Here is a 27,939-nt window from a genome sequence, read left to right as displayed (position 1 = left end):
AGGGTCCACTGTACTTTCTATGACTATGAAGTATGTAACCCACTTTATTTTTTTTATTAACACATTGGCCATCTCCCACCAAGGCAGGGTGGCCCAAAAAAAGAAAAACTTGCATCATTCACTCCATCACTGTCTTGCCAGAGGTGCACTGCAACACATTATTTGGTGTGTTAGTTATAAACAGATATATTGGATTGTGCTATTAAAAATATTTCATAGTTTGATATAAATTTTTATGCTGGGAGCAAGAGGCTAGTAACCCCTTCTCCTGTTTATATTACTAAAGTTAAAAAGAGAAACTTTTGTTTTTCTTTTTTGGGCCACCCTGCCTTGGTGGGATATGGTCAGTGCATTGAAAAAAAGAAAGATATAAATTTTTATGCACTTTTTGTCTTCTGCAGTTAACCTCTCCAGTGGTAAATGCTTGGAAAATGCTGGATGGAGAGTTGGAATCAGTAGATTTATTTAGTACAAGCAGTGTACCAGCACTCAATCCAAATACAGGCTATCCTGATGCTCAACACAAGGTTAGTATTATAGTTTAAAGAGTGCTCATTTTCTGCTGAATTAACTTAGAATTCAGAAATACAGTTCCTGTACTCTGAAGGATGGGTGGGGATGTTACATTTTGGTGGGCCATTGGGATTGTGCTGTGTTCTGCAATGACAGCTAATGAAAGATGAATGCCTTTTTCCAGCTTTGGATCACCTTACTTTAATGGCTAAATGGTGAATGTGCTAACTTTTTATGTTTGTGAGTGTATATGGGTATAGTTACCTATTTGTAGCTATAGGAGCAAAGCTATGCTTGTGGTGTCTGATCGTTAAATTTTCAATGATTGTAACACTTACTACTACTACTTTTTTCTTTTCAGTATGTCAGCCACCTCAGTGGGAGACAACACTTTCACCATCATTCACACATAATTATTGTCTTTGCAGAAGTGCCCAGATATGACAGTTCAGATGTCACTCCAAACAGCCAATATCCCAGACCTCTCCTTTACAATGCAGACACTGTGCTTTCCGTCTCCAGGACTCAAGTCTGGCTAACTGGTTTCTCTGAATCTCTTCACAAAATATTACTCTGCTCAACAACAGCTCGTCGGGTCTGAAAAACTATTCGTTTCTATTCGCTCCTATCTAACACACACACACATATGCATGCTATATGTTCAAGCCCCTCACACGCAAAACCTTTTTTTTTACCCCTCCCCCTTTCCATCCTTTCCTAGGACAGCCCCAACCCCTCCTTCCTTTCACCACAGATTTATACACCCTCCAAGTCATCCTATTTTGCTCTACCCTCTCTAAATGACCAAATCACCTACTTCCTCTTTCAATTCATTTCATTGGTTTACCACTTTGTGATGAAAATTTTTCTTGTATCCCTCCATTGCCATTTTTTTTTTTTTTTGCCAATATATTACTATGTAGGATTGCTGGTGTCTTTTGTCTGTCTCATAAATATGCAAGATTACAGGTATGTCTTGCTACTTCTACTTACACAAATAACCCTCACATAAAAGAGAGAAGCTTACGATGACGTTTCGGTTCGACTTGGACCATTGACAAAGTCACACTGACAGAGGTGGAGCAGGACGGCTATATATAGGCAGGAAGAGGTGGAGGTAGTAGTAGTAGTAGTACAAAAATTGTATATAATACCGACAGGATGAAATTAAGACACATGCACAACACCCGGGCATCCCCATCGTAGTCGTTTCGCCATCCAGCCAGCCACTGGATGGCGAAACGTCCACAAGAAAGACAACCAGACGCCGCACATGTGTCTTAATTTCATCAGTAGTTGTAGTAGAAGAAGAAGAGGTAGTAGTAGTGATTTCCTTAGAGAGAAGGCCCATGAAGGGTTTCTTCATCTCCCTATCCCCACTGATGTCTTTCTTAATCTGATCTGCCTCTGTGTGGACTCTAACTCCTTTTCCTTCCAAGGGAAATATTATTCTCAAACCTTCGGTGTCGCTATGGGCTCTCCTCTCTCTCCTGTCCTTGCTAATCTTTACATGGAATACTTCGAGACTGTTCTTCTTCCTACCCTCGATGTGCAACCTTCACTCTGGCTCCGCTATGTGGATGACATCTTTGCTCTGTGGCCTCATGACTCCAGTCTCTTCCAACCTTTTCTTGAAGCTCTTAATAATCTTGCCCCTTCCATTAAGTTTAAAGCTGAATGGGAATCTAATTCCTTGCTTCCTTTCCTTGATGTCCATGTCCACCGCTCAGATACAGGTTTTTCCTTTTCCGTTTACCGTAAACCTATGCACAGTGGCATGTACATTCACTACTTTTCCTATCATGCTTCCCCTGTCAAGAAAAGTGTTCTTATCTCCCTCTTTCTCCGTGCCCTCCGCATCTGTGATCCTCAGTTCCTTCCAGCAGAAATTTCCACTCTTCATAATTCGTTCTCCCGTCTTGGCTACCCTTCCCATTTCATAGACTCTGCCCTCTCACATGCTAAATGCAATTTCTTCTCTCCCAAACTCTCTACTCATGGGAACTCTTCTATCCTCTGCCTTCCCTACATTTCCGGTCTTTCTAATCTCAACAATTCTCTCCGTCCCTTAGACATCAAGCTTACCTTCCGCCAGACTAACACTCTTCACACTAATCTCGTTCATACCTCTCCTCCCTCTACAGATGTTCCTGGTGTCTACTCTATTTCTTGCTCCTCCTGTCCTCTTCAATACTTCGGAGAAACTGGTCGATCTCTTTCTGACAGACTTAGGGAGCACAAAAATAGTGTTAGGCTTGCCGACACTAACAATGCTCTTTTCTGTCACGTCAGAGATCATAGCCATCCTATTGACTGGTCTTCTGCTAAAACTGTCTTCCCTACTTCCAACTCGAACAGTCGCCGTCTAGTTGAATCCTCTCTAATACACAACTTTCCTTGTATGAACCTTAGCCCTGGCTTCGTCTCTGTAGATGCCTTCCTCTCCCACTACATTGTAAAATGCTCCAAACTTCAGAACACCCGTGACTTAACCTGAATCCTCATTTTTTCTTTTTCTTCTTCTTTTTCTTCTTCCTCTTCCCCTTTCCTCTCTCCTTTTCTCCTCTGGGTTGTCTTTCTCTCTCCTGTCTCATGTTTCTGTTCCTTCTTCATTTATTTTATTTCACCACTTCCCCTTTCATGCACCTCTGTGCACTTGCTCTCCCTCTGTGGGTATCTAGCTCTCTTGCAGTGCTCCCCTTCCTTTGTATTTGACTGGCTCGTCTTCCTTATTTCCCACTTCTACCCCTACCACTACTACCTCTTCTTCTACTACAACTACTGATGAAATTAAGACATGTGCGGCATCTGGTTGTCTTTGTTGTGGACGTTTTGCCATCCAGTGGCTAGCTGGATGGCGAAACGTCTACGATGGGGATGCCCGGGTGTTGTGCATGTGTCTTAATTTCATCCTGTCGGTATTATATACAATTCTTGTACTACTACTACTACTACCTCCACCTCTTCCTGCCTATATATAGCCGTCCTGCTCCACCTCTGTTACTGTGACTTTGTCAATGGTCCAAGTCGGACCGAAACGTCATCGTAAGCTTCTCTCTTTTATGTGCGGGTTATTTGTGTATCGTTCCAATCACGGTATTGTGCCTTTTTGTTATTTACTTCTACTTTCACTTAGGTCACACTACACATACATGTACACGTTTATTTATACACACTCATCTGAGTTTTCTTTGATTTTATCTTAATAGTTCTTGGTCTTATTACTTTTCCTTTTATATCCATGGGGAAGTGGAATAAGAATCTTTCCTCCGTAAGCCATGCGTGTTGTAAAAGTCAACCAAAATGCCGGGAACAATGGGCTAGTAACCCCTTTTCCTGTAAAGATTACTAAAAAGAATAAGAAGAAGAAAATTGTCAAAGTGGGAAGTCTGAATGTGCATGGATGTTGTGCAAATGATACAAAAGAGATGATTGTGGATGTTATGAATGAGAAGAAGCTGGATGTCCTAGCTTTAAGTGAAACAAAGCTGAAGGGGATGGGAGAGTTTCAATGGATAGGAATAAATGGGATTAGGTCAGGGGTTTCAAATAGAGTTAGAGCTAAAGAAGGAGTAGCAATAATGTTGAAGGATAAGGTATGGCAGGAAAAGAGGGACTATAAATGCATAAATTCAAGGATTATGTGGAGTAAAATAAAGATTGGATGTGAAAAGTGGGTTACAGTAAGCGTGTATGCACCTGGAGAAGAGAGAAGTGTAGAGGAGAGAGAGAGAGATTTTGGGAAATATTGAGTGAATGCGTGGGGAGTTTTGAATCAAGTGTGAGAGTAATGGTGGTTGGGGATTTCAGTGCTCAAGTGGGTAAAAATGTTATGGAGGGAGTAGTAGGTAAATTTGGGGTGCCAGGGGTAAATGTAAATGGGGAGCCTTTAATTGAGCTATGTGTAGAAAGAAATTTGGTAATAAGTAATACATATTTTATGAAAAAGAGGATAAATAAATATACAAGGTATGATGTAGCACGTAATGAAAGTAGTTTGTTAGATTATGTATTGTTGGATAAAAGGTTGATGGGTAGGCTCCAGGATGTACATGTTTATAGAGGGGCAACTGATATATCGGATCATTATTTAGTTGTAGCTACAGTTAGAGTAAGAGGTAGATGGGAAAAGAGGAAGGTGGCAACAAGTAACAGGGAGGTGAAAGTGTATAAACTAAGGGAGGAGGAAGTTCGGGTGAGATATAAGCGACTATTGGCAGAAAGGTGGGCTAGTGCAAAGATGAGTAGTGGGGGGGTTGAAGAGGGTTGGAATAGTTTTAAAAATGCAGTATTAGACTGTGGGGCAGAAGTTTGTGGTTATAGGAGGGTGGGGGCAGGAGGAAAGAGAAGTGATTGGTGGAATGATGAAGTAAAGGGTGTGATAAAAGAGAAAAGGTAGCTTTTGAGAGGTTTTTACAAAGCAGAAGTGTTATAAGAAGAGCAGAGTATATGGAGAGTAAAAGAAAGGTGAAGAGAGTGGTGAGAGAGTGCAAAAGGAGAGCAGATGATAGAGTGGGAGAGGCACTGTCAAGAAATTTTAATGAAAATAAGAACAAATTTTGGAGTGAGTTAAACAAGTTAAGAAAGCCTAGGGAAAGTATGGATTTGTCAGTTAAAAACAGAGTAGGGGAGTTAGTAGATGGGGAGAGGGAGGTATTAGGTAGATGGCGAGAATATTTTGAGGAACTTTTAAATGTTGAGGAAAAAAGGGAGGCGGTAATTTCATGCACTGGCCAGGGAGGTATACCATCTTTTAGGAGTGAAGAAGAGAAGAATGTAAGCGTGGGGGAGGTACGCGAGGCATTACGTAGAATGAAAGGGGGTAAAGCAGCTGGAACTGATGGGATCATGACAGAAATGTTAAAAGCAGGGGGGATATAGTGTTGGAGTGGTTGGTACTTTTGTTTAATAAATGTATGAAAGAGGGGAAGGTGCCTAGGGATTGGCGGAGAGCATGTATAGTCCCTTTATATAAAGGGAAAGGGGACAAAAGAGATTGTAAAAATTATAGAGGAAAAAGTTTAATGAGTATACCAGGAAAAGTGTACGGTAGGGTTATAACCGAAAGAATTAGAGGTAAGACAGAATGTAGGATGGCGGATGAGCAAGGAGGTTTCAGAGTGGGTGGAGGATGTGTAGATCAAGTGTTTACATTGAAGCATATATTTGAACAGTATTTAGATAAAGGTAGGGAAGTTTTTATTGCATTTATGGATTTAGAAAAGGCATATGATAGAGTGGATAGAGGTGCAATGTGACAGATGTTGCAAGTATATGGAATAGGTGGTAAGTTACTAAATGCTGTAAAGAGTTTTTATGAGGATAGTGAGGCTCAGGTTAGGGTGTGTAGAAGAGAGGGAGACTACTTCCCGGTAAAAGCAGGTCTTAGACAGGGATGTGTAATGTCACCATGGTTGTTTAATATATTTATAGATGGGGTTGTAAAAGAAGTAAATGCTAGGGTGTTCGGGAGAGGGGTGGGATTAAATTATGTGGAATCAAATTCAAAATGGGAATTGACACAGTTACTTTTTGCTGATGATACTGTGCTTATGGGAGATTCTAAAGAAAAATTGCAATGGTTAGTGGATGAGTTTGGGAATGTGTGTAAAGGTAGAAAGTTGAAAGTGAACATAGAAAAGAGTAAGGTGATGAGGGTATCAAATGATTTAGATAAAGAAAAATTGGATATCAAATTGGGGAGGAGGAGTATGGAAGAAGTGAATATTTTCAGATACTTGGGAGTTGACATGTCTGCGGATGGATTTATGAAGGATGAGGTTAATCATAGAATTGATGAGGGAAAAAAGGTGAGTGGTGCGTTGAGGTATATGTGGAGTCAAAAAACGTTATCTATGGAGGCAAAGAAGGGAATGTATGAAAGTATAGTAGTACCAACACTCTTATATGGATGTGAAGCTTGGGTGGTAAATGCAGCAGTGAGGAGACGGTTGGAGGCAGTGGAGATGTCCTGTCTAAGGGCAATGTGTGGTGTAAATACTATGCAGAAAATTCGGAGTGTGGAAATTAGGAAAAGGTGTGGAGTTAATAAAAGTATTAGTCAGAGGGCAGAACAGGGGTTGTTGAGGTGGTTTGGTCATTTAGAGAGAATGGATTAAAGTAGAATGACATGGAAAGCATATAAATCTATTGTGGAAGGAAGGCGGGGTAGGGGTCGTCCTTGAAAGGGTTGGAGAGAGGTGGTAAAGGAGCTTTTGTGGGCAAGGGGCTTGGACTTCCAGCAAGCGTGCGTGAGCATGTTAGATAGGAGTGAATGGAGACGAATGGTACTTGGGACCTGACAATCTGTTGGAGTGTGAGCAGGGTAATATTTAGTGAAGGGATTCAGGGAAACTGGTTATTTTCATATAGTCGGACTTGAGTCCTGGAAATGGGAAGTACAATGCCTGCACTTTAAAGGAGGGGTTTGGGATATTGGCAGTTTGGAGGGATATGTTGTGTATCTTTATACGTATATGCTTCTAAACTGTTGTATGCTGAGCACCTCTGCAAAAACAGTGATAATGTGTGAGTGTAGTGAAAGTGTTGAATGATGAAAGTATTTTCTTTTTGGGGATTTTCTTTCTTTTTTGGGTCACCCTGCCTCGGTGGGAGACGGCCGACTTGTTGAAAAAAAAAAAAAATTACTTTAGTTTTTTTTGTTGTACCTATTGCAGGTATTCTTTCTTGTCTTTTTATAACTGTGTTCATGATTATCCTTCTTTGTCTTCTTTTAGTTATTGATAAAGTAGAAGGGTTTACCAACCTCTTGCTCCCTAATCACCAGAGATATGATTCGGAGTACTGAGGAGGGATTGAGGCAGTTTGGACTTTTACAAAAAATGTATTGGGATAGGATAATGAAGAGGGTATATTAATCTAGGATGGAATGATGGAGGGGATAGGGGTCATCCCAAGGAGAATTGTAATTTTTTTTTTTTTTTTTTTATTATCACACCGGCCGATTCCCACCAAGGCAGGGTGGCCCGAAAAAGAAAAACTTTCACCATCATTCACTCCATCACTGTCTTGCCAGAAGGGTGCTTTACACTACAGTTTTTAAACTGCAACATTAACACCCCTCCTTCAGAGTGCAGGCACTGTACTTCCCATCTCCAGGACTCAAGTCCGGCCTGCCGGTTTCCCTGAATCCCTTCATAAATGTTACTTTGCTCACACTCCAACAGCACGTCAAGTATTAAAAACCATTTGTCTCCATTCACTCCTATCAAACACGCTCACGCATGCCTGCTGGAAGTCCAAGCCCCTCGCACACAAAACCTCCTTTACCCCCTCCCTCCAACCCTTCCTAGGCCGACCCCTACCCCGCCTTCCTTCCACTACAGACTGATACACTCTTGAAGTCATTCTGTTTCGCTCCATTCTCTCTACATGTCCGAACCACCTCAACAACCCTTCCTCAGCCCTCTGGACAACAGTTTTGGTAATCCCGCACCTCCTCCTAACTTCCAAACTACGAATTCTCTGCATTATATTCACACCACACATTGCCCTCAGACATGACATCTCCACTGCCTCCAGCCTTCTCCTCGCTGCAACATTCATCACCCACGCTTCACACCCATATAAGAGCGTTGGTAAAACTATACTCTCATACATTCCCCTCTTTGCCTCCAAGGACAAAGTTCTTTGTCTCCACAGACTCCTAAGTGCACCACTCACTCTTTTTCCCTCATCAATTCTATGATTCACCTCATCTTTCATAGACCCATCCGCTGACACGTCCACTCCCAAATATCTGAATACGTTCACCTCCTCCATACTCTCTCCCTCCAATCTGATATTCAATCTTTCATCACCTAATCTTTTTGTTATCCTCATAACCTTACTCTTTCCTGTATTCACCTTTAATTTTCTTCTTTTGCACACCCTACCAAATTCATCCACCAATCTCTGCAACTTCTCTTCAGAATCTCCCAAGAGCACAGTGTCATCGGCAAAGAGCAGCTGTGACAACTCCCACTTTGTGTGTGATTCTTTATCTTTTAACTCCACGCCTCTTGCCAAGACCCTCGCATTTACTTCTCTTACAACCCCATCTATAAATATATTAAACAACCACGGTGACATCACACATCCTTGTCTAAGGCCTACTTTTACTGGGAAAAAATTTCCCTCTTTCCTACATACTCTAACTTGAGCCTCACTATCCTCGTAAAAACTCTTCACTGCTTTCAGTAACCTACCTCCTACACCATACACTTGCAACATCTGCCACATTGCCCCCCTATCCACCCTGTCATACGCCTTTTCCAAATCCATAAATGCCACAAAGACCTCTTTAGCCTTATCTAAATACTGTTCACTTATATGTTTCACTGTAAACACCTGGTCCACACACCCCCTACCTTTCCTAAAGCCTCCTTGTTCATCTGCTATCCTATTCTCCGTCTTACTCTTAATTCTTTCAATTATAACTCTACCATACACTTTACCAGGTACACTCAACAGACTTATCCCCCTATAATTTTTGCACTCTCTTTTATCCCCTTTGCCTTTATACAAAGGAACTATGCATGCTCTCTGCCAATCCCTAGGTACCTTACCCTCTTCCATACATTTATTAAATAATTGCACCAACCACTCCAAAACTATATCCCCACCTGCTTTTAACATTTCTATCTTTATCCCATCAATCCCGGCTGCCTTACCCCCTTTCATTTTACCTACTGCCTCACGAACTTCCCCCACACTCACAACTGGCTCTTCCTCACTCCTACAAGATGTTATTCCTCCTTGCCCTATACACGAAATCACAGCTTCCCTATCTTCATCAACATTTAACAATTCCTCAAAATATTCCTTCCATCTTCCCAATACCTCTACCTCTCCATTTAATAACTCTCCTCTCCTATTTTTAACTGACAAATCCATTTGTTCTCTAGGCTTTCTTAACTTGTTAATCTCACTCCAAAACTTTTTCTTATTTTCAACAAAATTTGTTGATAACATCTCACCCACTCTCTCATTTGCTCTCTTTTTACATTGCTTCACCACTCTCTTAACTTCTCTCTTTTTCTCCATATACTCTTCCCTCCTTGCATCACTTCTACTTTGTAAAAACTTCTCATATGCTAACTTTTTCTCCCTTACTACTCTCTTTACATCATCATTCCACCAATCGCTCCTCTTCCCTCCTGCACCCACTTTCCTGTAACCACAAACTTCTGCTGAACACTCTAACACTACATTTTTAAACCTACCCCATACCTCTTCGACCCCATTGCCTATGCTCTCATTAGCCCATCTATCCTCCAATAGCTGTTTATATCTTACCCTAACTGCCTCCTCTTTTAGTTTATAAACCTTCACCTCTCTCTTCCCTGATGCTTCTATTCTCCTTGTATCCCATCTACCTTTTACTCTCAGTGTAGCTACAACTAGATGAAGGAATTAATTAGCTTGTAGGAGGTAGAGGCTTGGGTATCTGGGAGGTGTGTGTGAGCATGTTGGATCAGAATGTGAGCATGTTGGATCAGAATGTGAGCATGTTAGATCAGAATGGAGTTTGAGCAAGGTAACATGAAGGGATTCAGTTAAAACTGGTTAGTTAAACTTAGAGTGCTGGAGGTGGGAGGTAGATGTTGCTGTTCAGAGGGTCAAATGAATTGTCATGTACAGATTTGTTTCAAGACAGCTATTGAATAAGTGATGGTGAATGTGTTTCCCTTACCTTTGTGAGAGATGACTGATATAAAAAAAATGTGTAAAAGATATGTTATTAAACTGTAGAGGAAACCACTGAGTTACATTTCTGTACTACAGGTGATCAGGAATTAAGAATGTACAAGATAGGAAAAACTAGTGTTTGGTTTACAGTATTGCTTTCAGAGTGAGAATGAAGAGCAGGAGCAGCCAGCCCTGTATGTTGGTGTGCACCAGAAGCAACTGTATATACAGCAGAGTGGAGGGATGCAGTACAGGGTCAACTCTGCAGCCAGGGTCTTCACAGCTGCTGACTCTTCAACCCAAGGTATCTATCAAACTTGCAGCACAGACATTTTTTGTTGCAGACATTATAGTAAATGGTATTGTATATAGTAAAGTGAATATACAAAGCTAAATAATTGATTTATGTCATTAGTTACTAAATTGTTAATTTAGACTACTAATATCTTTCAATCAATAATATTCCACTTGGTGCAGACTTTTCCGAGGTCAAATTTCCCCGCGTGAAGTGGCGTCCATACTTGGCCAGTGCTCCTTCTCGTACACCAATTGTTCATTACACTGGTAATAGATACCCACTACTTCTGGACTACAATGTCAAAGATAAATCTACTGCTGTTGCTGTTACTCATCAACTAGACTATCCATTTGGTAAGCATGTCAAAGTAAATTCCTGTTAAAAATTTCCTTAAGTAATCTCACTGTGGTGATAACTATGCTGTAAAGTGAAACATGGCCTTTTTTCACTTTCAAATGCATATAAAATCCTGACAACATTTTTACACTATTATATATTAAGTGAGCAGTAGAGCTAAGCTTTAAAATGCATGTACAGTACATTTTTTTTTTTTCAACAAGTCGACCGTCTCCCACCGAGGCAGGGTGACCCAAAACAGAAAGAAAATCCCCAAAAAGAAAATACTTTCATCATCACTCAACACTTTCACCTCACTCACACATTATCACTGTTTTTGCAGAGGTGCTCAGAATACAACAGTTTAGAAGCATACACATATAAAGATACACAACATATCCCTCCAAACTGCCAATATCCCAAACCCCTCCTTTAAAGTGCAGGCATTGTACTTCCCATTTCCAGGACTCAAGTCCAACAATATGAAAATAACCAGATTCCCTGAATCCCTTCACTAAATATTACCCTGCTCACACTCCAACAGATCGTCAGGTCCCAAGTACCATTCGTCTCCATTCACTCCTATCTAACACGCTCACGCACGCTTGCTGGAAGTCCAAGTCCCTCGCCCACAAAACCTCCTTTACCCCCTTTCTCCAACTCTTTCGAGGACGACCCCTACACCACCTTCCTTCCTCTATAGATTTATATGCTTTCCATGTCATTCTACTTTGATCCATTCTCTCTAAATGACCAAACCACCTCAACAACCCCTCTTCTGCCCTCTGACTAATACTTTTATTAACTCCACACCTTTTCCTAATTTCCACACTCCGAATTTTCTGCATAATATTTACACCACACATTGCCCTTAGACAGGACATCTCCACTGCCTCCAACTGTCTCCTTGCTGCTGCATTTAACACCCAAGCTTCACACCCATATAAGAGTGTTGGTACTACTATACTTTCAGACATTCCCTTCTTTGCCTCCATAGATAACGTTTTTTGACTCCACATATACCTCAATGCACCACTCACCTTTTTTCCCTCATCAGTTCTATGATTAACCTCATCCTTCATAAATCCATCCGTCGACACGTCAGCTACAGTGGACCCCCGCATACCGTACGCATCACATAACGTTCAATCCGCATACTGCTCGCTTTTATCGCAAAAATCTTGCCTCGCATACCGCTCAAAAACCCGCTCACCGCTCTTCGTCCGAGACGCGTCCAATGTACACCCTTAGCCAGCCTCACATGTGCCGCCGGTGGCATTGTTTACCAGCCAGCCTCCGCGGTAACATCCAAGCATACAATCAGAACATTTCGTATTATTACAGTGTTTTTGGTGATTTTATCTGCAAAGTAAGTGACCATGGGCCCCAAGAAAGCTTCTAGTGCCAACCCTACAGCAATAAGGGTGAAAATTACTATAGAGATGAAGAAAAAGATCATTGATAAGTATGAAAGTGGAGTGCGTGTCTCCGAGCTGGCCAGGTAGTATAATAAACCCCAATCAACCATCGCTACTATTGGTGGTACAGCTGCTGCTGCTGCTGTACCACCGTCAGCTGCTGCTGCTGCTGCTGCACCACCGTCAGCTGCTGCTGTAGTGCCGTCTGCTGCTGCTGTAGCATCGTCTGCTGCTGCTGTAGCACTGTCAGCTGCTGCTGCTGCTGCTGTAGCACTGTCAGCTGCTGCTGCTGCTGTACCACCATCAGCTGCTGCTGTAGTACCGTCTGCTGCTGCTGTAGCATCGTCTGCTGCTGCTGTAGCACTGTCAGCTGCTGCTGTAGCATCATCTGCTGCTGCTGTAGCATCATCTGCTGCTGCTGTAGCATCATCTGCTGCTGCTGTAGCATCGTCTGCTGCTGCTGTAGCACCGTTGTTCGTGTGGCTTATTGAGAATACCAAGAAACAATTAACCCCAGAGGATTTGCCACCCAGGATAACCCAAAAAAGTCAGTGTCATCAAAGACTGTAACTTATTTCCATTGGGGTCCTTAATCTTGTCTCCCAGGATGCAACCCACACCAGTCAACTAACACCCAGGTGAACAGGGAAAAATGCCTGGAACTAGTGCTCATATTGGTGAATTTAAAGCCAGCAAAGGTTGGTTTGAGAGATTTAAGAATCGTAGTGGCATACACAGTGTGATAAGGCCTGTTCTGGAAGAAAATGCCAAACAGGACCTACAGTACTCAGGAGGAAAAGGCACTCCCAGGACACAGTGTCTCATCAGTAATTGCTGCATCTTAAATAAAGGTAAGTGTCATTTATTCTTCATTTAGTACAGTAGTACATGCACAATATATATTGTGCATGTACTACTCTACTATTGTGCATGTATCCTTCTCTTTGTGTGTAGGAAAATGTATATTTCATGTGGTAAATTTTTTTTTTCATACTTTTGGGTGTCTTGCACGGATTAATTTGATTTCCATTATTTCTTATGGGGAAAATTCATTCGCATACCGATCATTTCGCATAACAATGAGCCCTCTTGCACGGATTAAAGTCGCTATGCGGGGGTCCACTGTATCTGAAAACATTCACTTCTTCCATACTCCTGCTCCCCAATTTGATATCCAATTTTTGTTTATCTAAATCATTTGACACCCTCATCACCTTACTCTTTTCTATGTTCACTTTCAGCTTTTTACCTTTACACACATTCCCAAACTCGTCCACTAACCTTTGCAATTTTTCTTTAGAATCTCCATAAGCACAGTATCATCAGCAAAAAGTAACTGTGTCAATTCCCATTTTGAATTTGATTCCCCAAAATTTAATCCCACCCCTCTCCCGAACACCCTAGCATTTACGTCTTTTACAACCCCATCTATAAATATATTCAACAACCATGGTGACATTACACATCCCTGTCTAAGACCTGCTTTTACCGGGAAGTATTCTCCCTCTCTTCTACACACCCTAACCTGAGCCTCACTATCCTCATAAAAACTCTTTACAGCATTTAGTAACTTACCACCTAGTCCATATACTTGCAACATCTCTCACATTGCACCTCTATCCACTCTATCATATGCCTTTTCTAAATCCATAAATGCAATAAAAACTTCCCTACCTTTATCTAAATACTGTTCACATATATGCTTCAATGTAAACACTTGATCTACACATCCCCTACCCACTCTGAAACCTCCTTGCTCATCCGCAATCCTACATTCTGTCTTGCCTCTAATTCTTTCAGTTATAACCCTACCGTACACTTTTCCTTGTATACTCTGTAAAAATTATAGAAGAATAAGTTTACTGTCTCTTTTGTCCCCTTTCCCTTTATATAAAGGGACTATACATGCTCTCCGCCAATCCCTAGGTACCTTCCCCTCTTTCATACATTTATTAAACAAAAGTACCAACCACTCCAACACTATATCCCCCCTTGCTTTTAACATTTCTGTCATGATCCCATCAGTTCCAGCTGCTTTACCCCTTTTCATTCTAAGTAATGCCTCACGTACTTCCCCCACACTTACATTCTGCTCTTCTTCACTCCTAAAAGATGGTATACCTCCCTGACCCGTGCATAAAATTACCGCCTCCCTTTCTTCCTTAACATTTAAAAGTTCCTCAAAATATTCTCGCCATCTACCTAATACCTCCATCTCCCCATCTACTAACTCCCCTACTCTGTTTTTAACTGACAAATCCATACTTTCCCTAGGCTTTCTTAACTTATTTAACTAACTCCAAAATTTTTTCTTATTTTCATTAAAATTTTTTGACAGTGCCTCTCCCACTCTATCATCTGCTCTCCTTTTGCACTCTCTCACCACTCTCTTCACCTTTCTTTTACTTTCCATATACTCTGCTCTTCTTATAACACTTCTTCATTGTAAAAACCTCTCATAAGCTACCTTTTTCTCTTTTATCACACCCTTTACTTCATCATTCCACCAATCGCTCCTCTTTCCTCCTGCCCCCACCCTCCTATAACCACAAACTTCTGCCCCACATTCTAATACTGCATTTTTAAAACTATTCCAACCCTCTTCAACCCCCCCCACTACTCATCTTTGCACTAGCCCACCTTTCTGCCAATAGTCGCTTATATCTCACCCAAACTTCATCCTCCCTTAGTTTATACACTTTCACCTCCCTGTTACTTGTTGTTGCCACCTTCCTCTTTTCCCATCTACCTCTTACTCTAACTGTAGCTACAACTAAATAATGATCCGATATATCAGTTGCCCCTCTATAAACATGTACATCCTGGAGCCTACCCATCAACCTTTTATCCAACAATACATAATCTAACAAACTACTTTCATTACGTGCTACATCATACCTTGTATATTTATTTATCCTCTTTTTCATAAAATATGTATTACTTATTAACAAATCTCTTTCTACACATAGCTCAATTAAAGGCTCCCCATTTACATTTACCCCTAGCACCCCAAATTTACCTACTACTCCCTCTATAACATTTTTACCCACTTTAGCATTGAAATCCCCAACCACCATTACTCTCACAGTTCATTCAAAACTCCCCACACATTCACTCAACATTTCCCAAAATCTCTCTTTCTCCTCTACACTTCTCTCTTCTCCAGGTGCAAACACACTTACTATAACCCACTTTTCACATCCAATCTTTATTTTACTCCACATAATCCTTGAATTAATACATTTATAGTCCCTGAAAGGGTTAATCATATATAGTCCCTCCTGCCATAGCTTATCCTTCAACATTATTGCTACTCCTTCTTTAGCTCTAACTCTATTTGAAACCCCTGACCTAATCCCATTTATTCCTCTCCATTGAAACTCTCCCACCCCCTTCAGCTTTGTTTCACTTAAAGTCAGGTCATCCAGTTTCTTTTCATTTGCACAACATCCACGCACATTCAGACTTCCCACTTTGACAATTTTCTTCTTCTTATTCTTTTTAATAATCTTTACAGGAAAAAGGGTTACTAGCCCATTGTTCCCGGCATTTTAGTTGACTTTTACAACACGCATGGCTTACGGAGGAAAGATTCTTATTCCACTTTCCCATGGATATAAAAGGAAAAGTAGTAAGACCAAGAACTATTAAGATAAAATCAAAGAAAACTCAGATGAGTGTGTATAAATAAACGTGTACATGTATGTGTAGTGTGACCTAAGTGTAAGTAGAAGTAGCAAGACATACCTGTAATCTTGCATATTTATGAGACAGACAAAAGACACCAGCAATCCTACCATCATGTAAAACAATTACAGGCTTTTGTTTTACACTCACTTGGCAGTACATACATTACTTAAAATATTTTCATCCTTAGCTTATAGTAAGTGGTGACTATATTGTAGGAAGTCTGAATAAATGAAGACTGGGTATAATGGAAAAACTGCTGCGTTAGTGAAACGCCGTAAAGCAAAGCACTGTAAAGACGGCCCTCCTATATATGAGTGTGTTGTGTTTATTTTGTCCTTTTAAGCTTGTAAGATTATATTACATGATAAATTGAGTAAATATTTTTATCATAATTAGTTTAACAAATATTTATCACAATTGTGATATTTTTAAACTAGATATTGTGTGCTTTTTTAAGTGTTTAATATTTGATTATTTAATTATTTGGTAAATGACATTTAATCTCTTATTAATATTCTGAATGTACAGTACTATAATTTATGATATTTTTGATGCCATTTAGCTGGCCAGTGCATGCCCACAGCATTCTTGTTGCTGGATGACACTCTGGGATTAGGTTACAGAGGTAATGTCTGTCTGTTATACAGCTGGTCAAACTTAGAGAGAGAAAAACTACTTTGTTAGATGCGAGAGCCTAGCAGTTGCTAATTCATTTGTAAGTATATAGTACAAATGTATAAATATTGCTAAACTTATAGTTGTGCTTATTGGAAACTTGTAGAGGTACTTAATGTTATTTTGACTAGCATGGCTCTTCAAGTGTGGTGGCTTGGTGCTCAAGAGCTCTTGATCCTAGGAAGCCACTCTGTCCTTGGATGAAATCTTATTACCTCCCTTTTCCATAGTGCTATATGACCCTGACAGATTTAGTGCTTGCACATGACTAAGGTGACTAGCACATCCATGTTGAAGTATTGTCTCCTGCAGATTCTAGCTAGCTTGCAGACACTACTAGTGCACCAATTGAACACTAAAATCATTTGCTAAACATAATTATAAGGGTTAGAAGTAGTAGGTTGGTGAAACGAAAGCCTGTAATTGTTTTACATGATGGTAGGATTGTTTGTTTATTAGAAAACGTTTTGGTTCTGAGACCTTGATCACTTCTGATCAAGGACTGATCTCAGGACCAAAACGTTTTCTAATAAGGATTGTTTGTGTCTTTTTTCTGTCACATAAACATGCAAGATTTCAGGTACATCTTGCTACTTCTACTTACACTTATAAATGCCACACATGCATGTTTTTTTTTTTTTTCAACAAGTCGGCCGTCTCCCACCGAGGCAGGGTGACCCAAAAAAGAAAGAAAATCCCCCCCAAAAAAATGCTTTCATCATCATTCACCACTTCCACCACACTCACACATTATCAGTTTTTGCATGTACAAGCATATATATACATACCCCTCTGGGTTTTCTTCTATCTTCTTGCTAGTTCTTGTTTATTTCTGCTTATCTCCACGGGGAAGTGAAATGGAATTCTTCCTCCGTAAGCCATGTACATCGTAAGAGATTACTAAAATGCTGGGAGCAAGTGGCTAATAACCCCTTCCCCTGCATAAATAACTAAATTTAAAAGGAGAAAATTCTGTTTTTCCTTATGGGCCACCCCACCTCAGTGGGATATGACCAGTTTGTTGAAAGAAGAGATATAAGGGTATGTAGAGGAGAGGGAGATTACTTTCCAGTAGGCCTTAGGCAGGGATGTGTGATGTCACCATACATCTATATATGTAATGGATTTTTAAAATTATGGGCAAAATTCAATGGATAAATTGTACATTTAACTTACTTATTTTTAGTGTTTATTGCAGTATGTCTGTAAATTGTATGTACAGTATAGGTACACAGTAGAGTACCTTAGTTTATTTAAAAAAAAAAATGCCGTTCTGTTATTCTCATGTAATGGACGTGCCCTATTAGTCCGTTATAACAATGGTTTGCTGTATTTTATTTTCCTTTGTATTATCCTGTGGTATGTTAGCAAGAGATGAGCCACACTGTACATGTTGCTTCTTAAGTTAGAGAAGGTCTCAGGTACACTGCTAGTCATGGCATTATGCCAGGCGAGTGCCCCGGCATAATGCTGTGATGAAAATCAAAAGCCTACCATACAGGGGGGTTCTTTTTTCGTCAGTGCATTATAATAATAATAAGTTTATTTCTTTGCAAAGGTTACAATGTGTAATTACAATTTTGATTTGCTAAGTACAAAGATAGCCACTATCATGCCGAGGCATTTTGGGCAAACTAATCCTAATACGTGGTAACTAATTAAAACTAGATAAGAAAATAGTACATAGTAATTATACTTAAAACTAAACATGGAATAGTGGTTAGCTGTTTTACAATCTTATTTGGACTTAATAAACCTTATGTATACTTAGTACAAAATCTAATTTACAAGGAATGGTGCAGGTGGTAATATTTTATGGAATGGCAGAATTAAAAGCCAGAATTAGTCAGCAGATGTTTGGTTGATTTGGTTAATACTGTGAGATAAGATGATTTTTTAGTAGAGTCCTAAATTTATAAGCTGTCTGGGGATCCTTGACCTGTTCCAGTAGCGAGTTCCAGATCTTCGGGCCTTTTATGTACATAGCGTTCTTGCACAGTGAGAGTCTTACTTGAGGGATATTGAAAAGTGCCTTATGCCTTGTAATGTGACTGTGCATTCTGTTGTAACTGTCGAGTAGTAGTTTTAGGAGAGGGTTTACAGTGGAGTTTAAAGTTCTGTATATGTAGTAGGCACAATAATAAGAGTGTATGTCTTGTATATTTAGCAAGTTTAGTCTTTTGAAAAGTGGTGGTGTGTGCTGTCTAGCACAGGAGCTGGTTATCACCCGCACAGTAGCTTTTTGTTGGATTATTGAGGGTCTAAGGTGGTTGGCAGTGGTTGAGCCCCAGGCACAGATACCATAGGTGAGGTAAAGATATATTAGAGAGCAGTACAGGGTAAGGAGAGTCTTTTGTGGTACATAGTAGCGTATCTTGGAAAGGATTCCTACTGATTTGGAAATTTTCTTGGCTATGTGATGGGTATGGGAATGAAATTTAAGATTACAGTCAAGGAGAAGACCTAGAAATTTGCCCTCCGTGTGTCTTGATATAGGGGAACCATTTAACAGTATGTTGAGTTGAATATTTGAGGCTCTGTTGCCAAACAGCATGAAGTATGTTTTGTCTATGTTGAGAGTGAGTTTGTTGGTCATCATCCAAGCATATATCTTTAGCAGTTCATTGTTTACAGTGTTTTCAAGCACAGCTGGGTCTGAATGGGAGTAGACATATGTAGTGTCATCTGTGAATAGAACTGGCGTAAGGAGTTGGGATGCATTGGGGAGATCATTGATGTAGATGAGAAAGAGGAGTGGGCCTAGGACACTACCTTGGGGTACTCCTACAGCTACAGGTTGGATAGCGGAGTTGACTCCATTTGCATGTACATACTGGTGTCTGTCGTTAAGATGGGATTTTAGGTAGTCAAGAGAATGTCCTCTTATGCCGTAATGATTCAGTTTGAGGTGCAAGAGATTGTGGTCATCTGTGTCAAACGCTTTTCTTAGGTCGATAAAGAGCCCCAGCGGATATTCATTTTTATCGAGAGCTGTGTATAATAGCATCATTCGTGCTTTTGGTCTAAATCCAAACTGGCATGGGTTAAGTATGTTGTTGGATGTAAGGTAGGAGTAAAGTTGCTTGTGTATTATTTTTTCAAATATCTTGGAGAGTAAGGGCAAATTTGATATGGGTCTGTAATTGTTCAAATCAGTTGAATCTCCACCTTTGTGGATCGGGGTGACCCTTGCTGTCTTGAGCATGGATGGGTAGCAGCCGTTAGCATGACATTACGGCCTGCCGCCACACTCCACAGTGACTCCTCAGTGCTCACGTGGCTGCTGTGGTGAGAGGAAGTGTTGCACTTTTGTCTCTCATCTGCCCTATCTTTTGTCCAGTGTTCCCTTTGGTTTTGGGGCTATACACGTTTGATTATGGGTAAAAGGAAATCTTTAATACCTGAAACTATAGCTCAACTCATAGGGCTTCACCAAGCTGGGCACCAGATGAAAGAAATAGTGGAGAAGGTTGGTGTGTGTGAGTGATCAGTGATGAACTAGGTGCAGCATTTCAAGGTTGGTGGCAGTGTGGAGTTACCATTTGCCAAACCTTGGGCTGGCCCCTTGAAGAAGACATTTGTGCATACCTTAACTGTGTTAAAGAAGCAGTTAGAGTAAGCCTAAGATAACTGCTAATGAATTGAAAGAAAAGAACCCACATCTTCTCTCAGAGGTGTCTGTAAGAACTGTTAACAGATGTGTCAGAATTGGGCTACAGTAGTCACTGCCAGGTTAAGAAACTGATCCTCTCCAAGCCACAGAAAAAATGTAGGCAAAAGAAATATCTTTACTAGAATCCTCAACAGTGGTCTGAGGTACTTTGGAGTGATGAAGCAACCTTTACTGTCGCCTGTGACCTTGGGAGACATGTACCGGCCCAGAGGTAGTAACCTGCTAGACCCAGTCTCCACCTGTGGGACCACCAAACACTCAGACTCGCTCATGGTTTGGGCATGTTTCAGTGCTCAGAGTGTTGGTGAACTCATTGTGCTTCCCAGAAACCAGTATAATTACCTGGAGCTATTGTGTGACAATTTACCCGAGTCGTTTGACAAGTGTGGGGCTACGGTTTTTATGCAGGATGGTGTACCATGTCATACCGCCAAATCTGTAGTTCAGTGGCTTAAGGACTGTGAAGTGAGATTCTTTAACCCTTTCAGGGTCGACAGGCCCTCTCAGAAACTTCTCAGGGTCGCCCAAATTTCAAAAAAAAAAAAAAAAAAATTTTTCCTATGAAACGATAGAGAATCTTTTCCCGATGATAATGACACCAAAAGTATGAAATTTGATGGAAAACTTACGGAATTATGCTCTCGCGAAGTTAGCGGTCTCGACGATGTTTACGCATCGGCGATTTTGCCCACTTTGAGCCCTATTTTCAGCCAATTCCACTGTACTAGTCGACAAAAATCATGAATATTTCGCTAGAGCTCCACATCTTCTATCGAATGAGTGCAAGAAACCACCCATTTACCTATTTCAACTTCCCAATAAAGTGGTCAGAAATTAGCAATTTTGCCAATTTCACACAAATTTCAAAAGATGCCAATTTCCAAATAGGGTCCAGAATAAACAAGAAAGACATTCCTGGCACTAAAATGACATTTCCTCTGTTCATTAGTCATGTCCCAATGCCTCTCTTACATTCTTTTGCTTTCCACTTTGAATTTTTATTCTCACATAAAATAGAAGATTTACTGTTACGCAGACTACTGCATTAGTGTAGAAATGGTATAAATAATATCGGCACACTTGTGAAAGAATATTAGACTCACCAGTTGACGTGTATTGGACGCTTAGCATGATTTGTTTACTTTTGAACTTTGGTAAAAATCGAACATTTCTGCTACTTTGAGCTCAATTTCAAGGTACTTTTCATTGTAAAATCAGTCAAAATCATCTCAATTTCTGTAATATGTCTTCCATTCTATAGAATGAGACCAGGAAATCTAGAATACAACAATAAATAACATACAAAAATACAGTGCAAAGTCACTGTTTTAATCCAAAAACACGATCAAAGTTTTTTTTTTCTCATTACGCACTGTGTGCTGCAGGATTTTTTTTTATACTGTGCACACTGACCACATAAACCCATTCTTTCATATGTAGGCCTACCAGCTTTCTCTCACTAGATTTGAAGGCGCTAGAATTTAGGCATAATAGTACGTCAAAAACCCTGGTGCGTAAGCCGTACTAGTATGGCCGAAACCCTGAAAGGGTTAATGACTGGCCAGGCAATTCTCCAGACCTAAACCCTATTGAGAACCTCTGGTCATTAGTGAAACGAAGTTTACTGGGCAAGGATATCATTTCCATCCCATGGCTGGAGGCTGCTCTACACGTGGCATGGAATAATATACCTTCCCTCAAGAATTTGTGAGAGAGTCTTCCTATATGGCTGAGGGATGTGATTAAGCCAGGTCACCATGCATCACTCACACCTCACTCAGGTCAGGTAAAGGACACAGCACCAAGTATTAAAACCTCAGTAAGTGTGCATATATATATATATATATATATATATATATATATATATATATTATATATATATATATATATATATATATATATATATATTTTCAACAAGTTGGTCGTCTCCCACCGAAGCAAGGTGACCCAAAAAAGAAAGAAAATCCCCAAAAAGAAAATACTTTTATCATCATTCAACACTTTCACCACACTCACACATTATCACTGCTTTTGCAGAGGTGCTCAGAATACAACAGTTTAGAAGCATATACGTATAAAGATACACAACATATCCCTCCAAACTGCCAATATCCCAAACCCCTCCTTTAAAGTGCAGGCATTGTGTATATATATATATATATATATATATATATATATATATATATATATATATATATATATATATATATATATATATATATATATATATATATATATACAATACAGTATATATATAAATAAATGGGATTAGGTCAGGGGTTTCAAATAGAGTTAGAGCTAAAGAAGGAGTAGCAATAATGTTGAAGGATAAGCTATGGCAGGAAAAGAGGGACTATAAATGTATTAATTCAAGGATTATGTGGAGTAAAATAAAGATTGGATGTGAAAAGTGGGTTATAATATGCGTGTATGCACCTGGAGAAGAGAGAAGTGTAGAGAGAGAGAGAGAGAGAGAGAGATTTTGGGAAATGTTGAGTGAATGCGTGGGGAGTTTTGAATCAAGTGTGAGAATAATGGTGGTTGGGGATTTCAATGCTAAAGTGGGTAAAAATGTTATGGAGGGAGTAGTAGGTAAATTTGGGGTGCCAGGGTTAACTGTAAATGGGGAGCCTTTAATTGAGCTATGTGTAGAAAGAGATTTGGTAATAAGTAATACATATTTTATGAAAAAGAGGATAAATAAATATACAAGGTATGATGTAGCACGTAATGAAAGTAGTTTATTAGATTGTGTATTGGTGGATAAAAGGTTGATGGGTAGGCTCCAGGATGTACATGTTTATAGAGGGGCAACTGATATATCGGATCATTATTTAGTTGTAGCTACAGTTAGAGTAAGAGGTAGATGGGAAAAGAGGAAGGTGGCAACAACAAGTAAGAGGGAGGTGAAAGTGTATAAACTAAGGGAGGATGAAGTTCGGGGGAGATATAAGCGACTATTGGCAGAAAGGTGGGCTAGTGCAAAGATGAGTAGTGGGGGGGTTGAAGAGGGTTGGAATAGTTTTAAAAATGCAGTATTAGAATGTGGGGCAGAAGTTTGTGGTTATAGGAGGGTGGGGCAGGAGGAAAGAGGAGTGATTGGTGGAATGATGAAGTAAAGGGTGTGATAAAAGAGAAAAAGGTAGCTTATGAGAGGTTTTTACAAAGCAGAAGTGTTATAAGAAGAGCAGAGTATATGGAGAGTAAAAGAAAGGTAAAGAGAGTGGTGAGAGAGTGCAAAAGGAGAGCAGATGATAGAGTGGGAGAGGCACTGTCAAGAAATTTTAATGAAAATAAGAAAAAATTTTGGAGTGAGTTAAACAAGTTAAGAAAGCCTAGGGAAAATATGGATTTGTCAGTTAAAAACAGAGTAGGGGAGTTAGTAGATGGGGAGATGGAGGTATTGGGTAGATGGCGAGAATATTTTGAGGAACTTTTAAATGTTAAGGAAGAAACAGAGGCAGTAATTTCATGCACTGGTCAGGGAGGTATACCATCTTTTAGGAGTGAAGAAGAGCAGAATGTAAGTGTGGGGGAGGTACGTGAGGCATTACGTAAAATGAAAGGGGGTAAAGCAGCTGGAACTGATGGGATCATGACAGAAATGTTAAAAGCAGGGGGGGATATAGTGTTGGAGTGGTTGGTACTTTTGTTTAATAAATGTATGAAAGAGGGGAAGGTACCTAGGGATTGGCAGAGAGCATGTATAGTCCCTTTATATAAAGGGAAAGGGGACAAAAGAGACTGTAAAAATTATAGAGGAATAAGCTTACTGAGTATACCAGGAAAAGTGTACGGTAGGGTTATAATTGAAAGAATTAGAGGTAAGACAGAATGTAGGATTGCGGATGAGCAAGGAGGTTTTAGAGTGGGTAGGGGATGTGTAGATCAGGTGTTTACATTGAAGCATATATGTGAACAGTATTTAGATAAAGATAGGGAAGTTTTTATTGCATTTATGGATTTAGAAAAGGCATATGATAGAGTGGATAGAGGAGCAATGTGGCAGATGTTGCAAGTATATGGAATAGGTGGTAAGTTATTAAATGCTGTAAAGAGTTTTTATGAGGATAGTGAGGCTCAGGTTAGGGTGTGTAGAAGAGAGGGAGACTACTTCCCGGTAAAAGTAGGTCTTAGACAGGGATGTGTAATGTCACCATGGTTGTTTAATATATTTATAGATGGGGTTGTAAAGGAAGTAAATGCTAGGGTGTTTGGGAGAGGGGTGGGATTAAATTATGGGGAATCAAATTCAAAATGGGAATTGACACAGTTACTTTTTGCTGATGATACTGTGCTTATGGGAGATTCTAAAGAAAAATTGCAAAGGTTAGTGGATGAGTTTGGGAATGTGTGTAAAGGTAGAAAGTTGAAAGTGAACATAGAAAAGAGTAAGGTGATGAGGGTGTCAAATGATTTAGATAAAGAAAAATTGGATATCAAATTGGGGAGGAGGAGTATGGAAGAAGTGAATGTTTTCAGATACTTGGGAGTTGACGTGTCGGCGGATGGATTTATGAAGGATGAGGTTAATCATAGAATTGATGAGGGAAAAAAGGTGAGTGGTGCGTTGAGGTATATGTGGAGTCAAAAAACGTTATCTATGGAGGCAAAGAAGGGAATGTATGAAAGTATAGTAGTACCAACACTCTTATATGGGTGTGAAGCTTGGGTGGTAAATGCAGCAGCGAGGAGACGGTTGGAGGCAGCGGAGATGTCCTGTTTAAGGGCAATGTGTGGTGTAAATATTATGCAGAAAATTCGGAGTGTGGAAATTAGGAGAAGGTGTGGAGTTAATAAAAGTATTAGTCAGAGGGCAGAAGAGGGGTTGTTGAGGTGGTTTGGTCATTTAGAGAGAATGGATCACAGTAGAATGACATGGAAAGCATATAAATCTATAAAGTGGCGTCCAATGTCGCCCTCAGCCCAGCCTCACGCATGGCGCGACATTATTTTAATAACTCACGTGCTGTCCAACACCTAAATGAATCTTTAGTATTATTGGTATTTTTGGGTGCTTTCTGGAAAATAGTGACCATGAGCCCAAAACTAGAGTACCAGCCTACAGCAATAAGGTGAAATTCCAATAGAGAGATGAAAGAGATCATTGATAAGTGAAGTGGTCATATATGATAAACCAGTTGCAAGAAACCCCGATAAATCATGCTCCTCACCTGTTTGTTACAGCTGCTGCTGCTGCTGCACTGTGCTTCTGCTGCTGCTGCTGTAACATCGTCTGCTGCTGCATACGTCTGCTGCTGTATGTCTACTGCTGCTGTAGCACTGTCACTGCTGCTGTAGTATCTGTGCCTGCTCACTGTATATTGTTAGTGTGGCTTCTTGAAGATATCACCAGCAAGTCTTTGGTTGTGTGGATGACAGTCGTTGTGTAGGCTATCCCTTATGTTTCATTGGATTGTAATCTTGTCTCCCAGGATGCAACTATAAGTCGACTAACACCCATTAGACAGAAGCATCTGGACTAGTGCTCATATTGGTGAATTTAAAGCCAGCAAAGGTTCAGTTAGAGATTTAAGAATATTAGTGGCTTATACACAGTGTAATCAGGCATGTTCTGGAAAATACCGCTGGGACCTAGAAGTACTCAGGAGGAAAAGGCACTCCCCGGGACACAGTGTCTCCTTCTAGTCAGACACTGCATCTTCAATATAAGGTAGTGTGTTTATTCTTTATTTAGTAGACTAGTACGTACACAATATATACTGCACATGTACTACTCCTACTATAGTGCATGTATCCTTCTCTTTGTGTGTAGGAAAATGTATATTCCGTGAAGTAAAAATTTTTCATGCTGGTGTCTTGCAGGATCATTTGATTGTCTTTCTTATGGGGAAAATTCATTGTCTGATTATTTCGCATAACAACTGACCTCTTGCAGTTAAATCAAGTGTGAAATTCCTGTGTGTCATCATTTTGGTGCTTGCAAGTACTAAATAAGCTACATGGCTCAAGAAAACCTGTAGCCTATGGTAAGAAATTGAAAATGTACATTGACAAAGTCTTGTACCATTTTGAAGTGTTAAAGACGCCAGAAACAGAGCTCTCCACAGTTACTTTAAATTGTTCAAATTATATAAGGTGGTCTCATTGGCATTAAAAGCAGAAAGCTGCTTAGAAGCAGTGCATTACCTGAGGTGTTGCTGGAAGAGATTCCCCTTCAAACTGTAAACAATCCAATCTCCCTCCTCCTCAATTCCATACACTAAAATGTCAGTGAAATTAAATGTTATGCTGTTAATGTTTTATCATAAGACATTGTGTTGTTTATGTACTATGTATATTTCATGTAAATTTTTTTGTTTAATACTTCTGGAGACGATGCTCGGCTTAGTTAATTGTATTTACATTATTTATTATAGGGAAAATTGATTCGCAAATCGTAATTCTTTTATAGTAGCTCCTCAGGAGCAGTTAATTCTGAACGAGATATATATATATTTTTTTTTATTATTATTATCTCACTGTGGTTCCCAAACAGGTGTTAAACGCTGCATATTCTCCATCACTGTCTTGCCAGAAGATTTCTGGTTTTGACAACATTAACACCCCTCCTTCAGATTGCAGGCACTGTACTTCCATCTCAGGACTCAAGTCCAGCCTATGTTTCACTGAACCCTTCATAATATATATATATATATACTATATATATATATATATATATATATATATGTATATATATATATAATATATATATATACATACATACATACATACATACAGTATTTGATTGTGATATTTTTAGTCAGTATATTTCAGGTACCAATTACCAATCAATTGTTCCTAAGAATCTGTGAGTAGATTGATCATTTCAGACCCCAAACATACGTACAAGCGCACTTAGATTGGTCGCATTGGGAGGTGATCGGTCAACGAGAGTTTTTTTACATTTGAAAGCATGTAAAATACATAAAATATAGATCTATGTTCGGAGCGTTACGCATGTGAGCGTAGATCTACATGTGGACAGTTTAAGGGTTAAAAGTTGATAAGAAAAATTGCATAGTGTTATATAATAGCGAGATATAAATATTATCTGTTTTACATATACATGGAAAAAATTTTTAATTGATCTCTCTCTGTCATTTTATTTTGAGAATCTAATTTTTTTTTTTTGATGCATTTAAATAATGATTTTATCCAGGATTACCAGTAGTTCTTCTGCGATTGATAGTTGGTGTGAATGTTGCAGATAATGGGTACTATTTGTATGCTGATGAAAAAATTGGGCAGCTGAACCTAAGTCGCCCGTGGGAGCAACCAGATACCACACCAGCACCTGAAGAAGACACTATAATGGACGAGGTAGCAGCTAAAATTATCCATATATGTTTCCACATTGGGTAAGAGACTCAAAAATAATCAGTTGATCATTATCCAGTAAGGTGGCAAGGAACTCCCATCCCAGTTACAGTGTTCCTCTGTATTAACACTACTGTACCATAGTAACACCCCTATATTACTTAACACTACACCACCATAACAGTTACTACAACACTCCACCATAGTAACACTATGGTACCATAATATTTATTACAGTACTCCTCCTTAGTATCACTGTGGCACAATAATATTACAATACTCCACCATAGTAACACTATGGTACCATAACATTAACTACAACACTA

At 39.7% G+C, this 27,939-nt stretch overlaps 1 protein-coding gene across 6 annotated transcripts in view; it reads left to right on the top strand.

Moving 5' to 3' along the window:
• The window catches only part of PEK (pancreatic eIF-2alpha kinase), a 118,740-nt gene that overhangs the window by 26,359 nt on the left and 64,442 nt on the right, over nucleotides 1-27,939 (top strand). For 4 of the 6 annotated variants that reach the window (XR_008406647.2, XM_053773431.2, XM_053773434.2 and 1 more), the window contains exons 6-9: nucleotides 402-527; nucleotides 10,354-10,507; nucleotides 10,681-10,854; nucleotides 27,504-27,654. Coding sequence is in view for 5 of the 6 variants with exons in the window: in XM_053773431.2 (XP_053629406.2) it covers nucleotides 402-527; nucleotides 10,354-10,507; nucleotides 10,681-10,854; nucleotides 27,504-27,654 (605 nt within the window). In the remaining variant the exon portion in view is untranslated. The remainder of the gene's footprint in view (nucleotides 1-401; nucleotides 528-10,353; nucleotides 10,508-10,680; nucleotides 10,855-27,503; nucleotides 27,655-27,939) is intronic. The other 2 variants (XM_053773433.2, XM_053773435.2) reach the window with 1 other exon arrangement.

This window comes from Cherax quadricarinatus, chromosome 17 (genome assembly GCF_038502225.1).
Source record: "Cherax quadricarinatus isolate ZL_2023a chromosome 17, ASM3850222v1, whole genome shotgun sequence".
NCBI lineage: Eukaryota > Metazoa > Arthropoda > Malacostraca > Decapoda > Parastacidae > Cherax > Cherax quadricarinatus.
Note: the sequence above shows the minus strand (reverse complement) of the source record. Positions and strands in the feature narration are given on the sequence as shown.